Consider the following 7,160-nt stretch of genomic DNA (forward strand, 5'->3'; position numbering starts at 1 on the left):
GGCTTCCTCATCGTCTTCACCATCGTGGGCAACGTGCTGGTGGTGATAGCCGTGCTCACCAGCCGGGCGCTGAGAGCCCCCCAGAACCTCTTCCTGGTGTCGCTGGCCAGCGCGGACATCCTGGTGGCTACCCTGGTCATGCCTTTCTCCTTAGCCAACGAGCTTATGAATTACTGGTACTTCGGCAAGGCTTGGTGTAACATTTACCTGGCGCTGGACGTGCTCTTCTGCACCTCTTCCATCGTCCACCTGTGCGCCATCAGCCTCGACAGGTATTGGTCGGTCACGCAGGCGGTGGAGTACAACCTCAAACGGACCCCACGACGGATCAAGGCCATCATCCTCACTGTCTGGCTCATTTCGGCTGTCATCTCCTTCCCACCGCTGATCTCCATGTACCGGGACCCTGAAGGAGATGGCTTTCCCCAGTGCAAGCTCAATGACGAGACGTGGTACATCCTTTCTTCTTGCATTGGCTCTTTCTTTGCCCCTTGCCTCATCATGGTGTTGGTCTATATCCGCATCTACCGCGTGGCCAAGCTAAGGACCAGGACACTCTCTGAGAAACGCACGATGCCAGAGGGGTCCTCCCAGACTGAGAACGGCTTGAGCCGCGCTGCTGGGGGCTGCACGTCCCTGAGGATGCAGCTGGGAGAGAATGGACATTACTCAGTGCACCACTGGCGCAAAGCCTCTGAGCTGGAGGACATTGAGCTGGAGGAGAGCAGCACCTCAGAGAGTAGACGGAGGCGGAGCCGGGAGGAGCATCCCCGCAAAAGCAGCAAGAGCCAGTCCTTCTCCTACTCATATTCCTCCAAGCACTCTAGTAGCCGTCTGTCCCGCTCTAGCAATCGCTCCATGCAGTTCTTCTCATATCGCCGTCGACGGAAGCGTAGCAGCATCTGCCGTAAGAAAGTCACCCAGGCCCGGGAGAAACGCTTCACTTTTGTGCTGGCCGTGGTCATGGGGGTCTTTGTAGTTTGCTGGTTCCCTTTTTTCTTCAGCTACAGCCTCTATGGTATTTGCCGGGAGGCATGTGAGGTCCCTGAGACACTCTTCAAGTTCTTCTTCTGGATTGGGTATTGCAATAGCTCCCTCAACCCAGTCATCTACACCATCTTCAACCAGGACTTCCGCAGGTCCTTTAAACACATTCTCTTTAAGAAGAAGAAGAAGAACTTCCGGCATTGAGCCGGAGGAATGGATTTGTCTTGAGCAGGAGTGGAGTTAAAAGAGAAGGCTCTATGCTGAAAAAGAAAGGAGGGAAAAGAACATGGGGTTTGGGCTTAGAGAGGGCTTGCCCCTTTGGTGGTGCGGAGTGGTGGTCTGGGGTACGGGGATAGTGTCGGGGAGGCTGAGGGCATTCACTGTGGTGGGGAATGGCGACATGGTGCTGGAGGAGCGGTGCTGGAGTGTGGATGGGTAAATGGGGAGGGGAGTGATTGTCTTTGAACCCTGACAGAGGGCACGGGGAGCTCACAGAGAAAAATAGGCTAAGACACTGAGTTTGGGAGGCAGTGAGCTGTTACGGGCTCTGGAATTTTGTGGGGAAAAAGCAGAGACATCAAGAGGAAAGGATTGTGGCAGTGGTGATGGAGTATTTATAAATAGAGCAGCTGTGGCCCATGGTGGGCTCATCTCAGTAAGAAATTGGCTTTTACTCTTATATGGGGAAAGAAAGTGCAAAGTACCAGGCACTGGCAGTCTTTTGAGTTATGAAAGGATTTAAATGTTTGCCAAAAAAATCCTAAAGAACAATCCAAACTCTTTTCTAAATAAACCTTTGTACTGTTAAAACCTTCTGAATGATGATTTTACACAGGGTTTAAGTCAAACAGAAAGCATGGGGGTTTATTTTTCTGTGGAGGGGTCTTTGCATATAGAGCTAGATGGGAAATGTTTTTCCTGTCTTCCCATAATTTTTGATCTGTCAGTGGGAGAAACCTGGAAGTCTTGCATGTTTTCATGAAGTATGAAAAAGAACACATGCACCCCGTGACCTTATTTCCCCTGTTGGATCATCAGGCAGTAAATTGCTGCTCCAGCCCTCTCAGATCAGTAGCCTAAGCACTTTGCTGTCCTGGAGCAGGTAGTGAAAAAAATAATTAATTTGATAAACTCAACTAACATTTTCTGAGTTAAAAGAAAAAAAATCAAATTTCCAACCAGGTCAACTTTCATGTGCTCTGGGGAACTTTTTCCCCCTCTTTTTAGGTGCCCCTCAAAAAGGCTTATCTCAGGGGCTGGCTGTGTGCTGCACCCGTTCTCATGCAGTTGGAGGCAGTCTGCTGTAGAGATTTTCAGAGGAAGAGCAATCACCACACCACTAAGGTCTTTAAATCCTTCATATTTACCATCTTAGAGCACTAAATCCTTTGTATTTATTTTTTTAATGAGAAGCATACATTGCAGACTGTCGGTGTTGTATGTGAACAAATCTCAAAAGAAGGTGCAGCTGTTCCAAACCTTTAATATTAATGCTGCCTTCTTTCCCTTTTCCTGTTTGCATTTCTAGTTTATGATTTCAGGGGATTTTGTTGTGAGGAGGGGAGGGAAGAGGGAAGAAGAGTTTGAACAGTTATTAAAGCAAACTGCATTTCCCATGGGTTTATAAAATGTCATAAACTGTAATGAAGAGAATGAGAGACAGAGTGGTGTCTGTACAGTTGCCACTGAATACCAAGTGTAGGAGTCAGCTGAGAATTTACATCCTTTCTCCAACTGTGCTGCTGTAAGGTGTGTATTCTGTTTGCAGGGTAACGACTGCTCTGTTTTATGTGTATCACTCCTTACATAGGCAGCAGGATTTGGTTTCTGCCTCAGATGAACCTTTCCATAGTAAACAGCTCTTTGAAAAATAGAACAAAATCTATTCTCATATGGCAGGCTTCTTGAAACAGCTAAATTGAATCTATACCTGAGAATCATTAGATATCCTCTTCTTTGCTTCCCCTCTTCTGTCCGAAGGGTATCTGTAGCCTCTCTTCTCTTGAAATCTCTATGGCATAAGGAGGAAAGATAGAGCAGTCACTTTGTTTCATCAGTTTTTCATAACAAGCATTTGGTTCACTTAACCCTTGAAAAGGAGATTGGTGGTGGCTCAGGTTCTGGTATTAATTTAATGGACAATTTAACTTCAGGACCAACTCAAGTGGGAGTTTTGCCGAAGTAAGGATTAAATGACTGTACCAAATGCACATTTTCATTCTTAAGTCTGTAACGTATTGAATCCTTTCTTGAAATAAGACTTGGAGTTGTGAAAATATTTGGGCTTTGTTTAAACATTTGCACTTAAAGAAGGGATGGTAAGACTTATTTTGAGGACCATCCCTTTGTAAATAACAATAGTTTGATACAAATGCTTAACCTGAGACAGATAAATATGAGAAAAAATAGCAACTGAGAGGAGGAAATTACAAGCCATTTTCTCCTTTGCAAAATGGAGAATTCTTTTTAAAGTTACACCAAGAAGAGCTGAAACAAGATCATGTTATTTTTAGGTAACAATGTAGCTAAAAAGTTCAGGTTTGTTTAATCTGAAGAAACTATAAAAATGCCAGAGCAACCAAAGCAACATACGGTACATAGCTACTACCTCTGAGCTACTGGACGGCTTCATTAGAGATACCCATTCCCACCAGGACAAAGGTCTGCTTTTGTCACCTATTGCTCCTTCAGAGTGGCTTCCCAGTCTGCAGACACACAGCAGTTCCACTGTTGCACTGCTTTTGGAATGAGATTTGTTGCCTCTAAACACAATCCTTCCCTTTTGTTTTTCCTTGTAGAATTCAAGGAGTCTATGGAAGTGAAATTTAATGGACAGTCAGATTTTAGTGGAGGTGAAGTATATATGGAATGACTGATGTGCCTTAAAAGTAATTTCTTTGCTATAAAATTATTCTGTGGTCATTATAAACATAAAGGAAATAATGCTTCTGTTTCTATTTTGCGTTCCCAAATGTCTAAAAGGGATTGATGCAGATACTGAACATCTATGTGCAGCAGCATACTTAAAACTGGGGCATTTTCTGTGGTTTTAATTTATTTCTCATCACAATTGCTCATCTGATTCAGTGCCTCAGGAGGATCTTATTTCTTCTGAGCTAGATAAAAACTAATATTCATCAATAAATATTGTGCAGTGTACACCCCTTTTAAGTGCATTTCCCTCTAAACTAGTGAATACAGAGGATTTCTATAAAAATTGTTTTTAACATAAGTACTTAATATGCTTCAAGGAAGCAAAATGGGGCTGATTTATTTTTTTAATTACGGTGTTCTCTTATTACTTGTAATAGCTGAAGACTGGAATTCGTTTGTTGTAACATATTGTGTGGTGTTAACTTTTCATAAAAAGTTATCAGCTCTGCTACTCGCACTGTGGTTGTGCTTCCACTGTAAGCTGGCTAATAGCATATACAGGAAAAAAAATAGTCAATGCAGCTTTTGCTTAAGAAAAAGGGAGAAGATATTTTATGTTTCAAATGTGTCCAGCTGTGTCTTTGATCACATTTGATGAGCTGGTTGAAACAGTCACTCTTTACTGTTGTGGAAGAACGAAATGTTACTATGAAGCCATATTGATTTTAACAACAAGCACCTGCTCTTTAACTGTTCATTTGCTCATTTCACCATGAAGAAAATTTTCTGTCAGGCTAAAACGAGAAGTTAATGTTTTATTTTCAAAACCAATTTTCTGAACAGTACCACTGTTGGTTGGCTATTGGCGTATCCAACGGTACAGCTTAGCTAGGACGGGAACCCGGTGTTGCTGTCCTTCAGCACTCTTCTTGTGGGAGTTTTGTGTGAGTGGCAACTGCAGGATCAACCTCTTTGAGGCTGGAGGCAGGTGGGAGGGGCCTTATATATAGAAGATTTGACAGAATCACTTTAAATCATGGTCTAAAATAAGAATCAGGCCCTTGTTGTTCTGTGTGATATCTGTATAGAAGAGTCATCTTGCTCGAAGAGCACTGGCAATTTCTGAGAAGTAGACCTGAAGTAAAAGACAATGTGCAAGCAGCTTTGCCCACGCTGAGCTGTATCACCCTTTGTGAGCAATCCCAAAAAACTTCAGTGGAGTTTACTTGTGAATGGGTGAACTACTCAGTGTGGACAAGGATGTTAGGAGCTTCCTTAGACACTGCCTCTTTTTCAGTAAATGTGCCTGAGGAATGTAAGCATACATTTGTGTGTAAATGTACATAACTGAAAGAAAGGAGTCCTCTCTGCTTGACTTTGACTGCTGTTCAAGCCCATCAAAGGTATGGGTCAAGGGGGTTTTTTACTATATAATCAGAGTACCAAACCCTACTGTATATTTGCAGTATGAGCTGTGTGAAAAGCATTATCTGATTGCCTCTATTTTTTGCAGAAGAAAACTATTGCTCTCTTTCTTGCACAATGGAAGTTGGTATTGTTTAGCATCAGCATCTGAGAAGTGTTAAGGATTTTGTAGGAAATGTCAGTAACAGCATACTGTTCAGGAGAATGTTCTGACAAACTATGACTACAGTCAAGAAGGAGAGAATACCTATGAGCTTTGCAGAAGGAAGGCCAGATGCTCTCTGTGAGTTTGTTTTCACAATTGCTCATTGTGACCTGGTGAGCAGACGGCAACTAGATGCTTCAGAAAAAAAAAAAAAAAAGCTCTAATTTGGAGAGGGGGGGCAGTGTATGAGGCACTTACTATCACAACACTGGAGGAATTAATATTTACATACCTTTACAGTATGGACAAGTACAGTGCAGGAATTTGCCTTTTTCATTGCACAATAGCAAATGTTAATTTGCTTTCCAGATCTGTGGGTCAACTAGGCCATCCAGAAGATGACACAGGAGAAGGTAGAGATAAGGGATTGCTCACTGCAGTGTTCAACACCAAGCTTAAGTTTGTCCTTTGTCCTTGAAATTAAGCCAAAGATACACCTTGGCACTTGGACACAAAAGACCATGTAACATCAATAATGCTACACTGAATATAGTCTAGTTTCAGAAAAAAAGCATCAGTTCTTATTATACACTCTGCATGTTTCCTTTTCAGGACAGAAATGGGAGAGTTTGAGGCTTAAGGCATGTGAGAAAAGAGTAATCAGCAGTTTGAAGGGTCATGAGTGTATTTTGAAATTTCCCTAGATTCCATTCTGATAACTGAGATGTCTTTAATTTTGTGGCTTCCCAATCACTTTGAACTCCTAGGAAAGACTTAGGAAGGTATGTAACATGGAAACAGTAGAAATACTGTCTCTCAAGGAAGCAAAAATTGGCAAATTGCTCAGAGAGTCAGTGTTCAGGTAGTTATACCAGATGCCCAATCCTCCACTGGTCCTGCTACTGGTTTTATTGGGAAAGGCTGGTCTGTCTTCTACTCACAGTGACTATCATGCTCGATCTGAATTTAGGTGATACCTACAGTTGGTACATTGCCTTTGTTTGAAGTGGCAGACCTTGGAGTATGACATAAGACATTTTATGCAGTTTATCTCTCCTCTGTCACATGTCCTTTACTACATTATCCCAAACATTTTTTAATTCAACTGAACCTCACAATAGTTGATAAGGTAGAGAAAGATTGCCTGTATCTTACAGGGAAAAAAAAAAAAAAGGAAAAGAAAAAGAAACAGAGGCATGGAAAATATTGGGAATTGAAACCTGATATCTTAGTCCTAGCCTAACATCTTACCACGATACGTCTTCCTCCCCCCAGCCCCTTTTTTCTATTAGAAAAAAGAAATACATGCAAAATTGCAGAAGCTGACTTTTAATGGACTACATTGATGATACTGTTTACACTAGAAAAAAGCTTTTCTGTCAATAAATGCCATTCTGCTGTAAAGCAATTTTCTTTACTATACTTCTTAGAAAAATCTAATGAAAAGTAAAACAGCACTTAATTCAATTTGTCTATATGTAAGTCTTAACAAAAATGCTTTATTTAAGGTCCTGAATGTAAAGTACACAAATCAAATATAGCTACCTGCTTCATCGAAATCAATTAGTTGTGTTTCAGTATTTTTGTGAACAGCACTCATTCATTTTGTATGATCCTCTTTCCTGATAGCTCTCTGCTGACAGAGAAAGCTGTACACCCTGTTGACAGCAGGAGAAAAATGAGGATTCATATTTCCCTCCATGAACTCTGTTAAGACTCCTCTAATAAA

General features: G+C 41.9%; 1 protein-coding gene across 1 annotated transcript; it reads left to right on the forward strand.

Annotated features, from left to right (window-relative positions):
- Positions 1–3: 3 nt before the first annotated feature.
- On the forward strand, positions 4–1,510 carry ADRA2C (adrenoceptor alpha 2C; the record flags this gene model as incomplete). The annotated part of the gene is made up of 1 exon (XM_010160335.1): positions 4–1,510. A coding segment is annotated over one exon (1,188 nt), but the record flags the coding sequence as incomplete, so codon positions are not given.
- Positions 1,511–7,160: the final 5,650 nt, after the last annotated feature.

The sequence above is a fragment of the Eurypyga helias genome, unplaced genomic scaffold, assembly GCF_000690775.1.
Source record: "Eurypyga helias isolate BGI_N326 unplaced genomic scaffold, ASM69077v1 scaffold22261, whole genome shotgun sequence".
NCBI classification, from domain to species: domain Eukaryota; kingdom Metazoa; phylum Chordata; class Aves; order Eurypygiformes; family Eurypygidae; genus Eurypyga; species Eurypyga helias.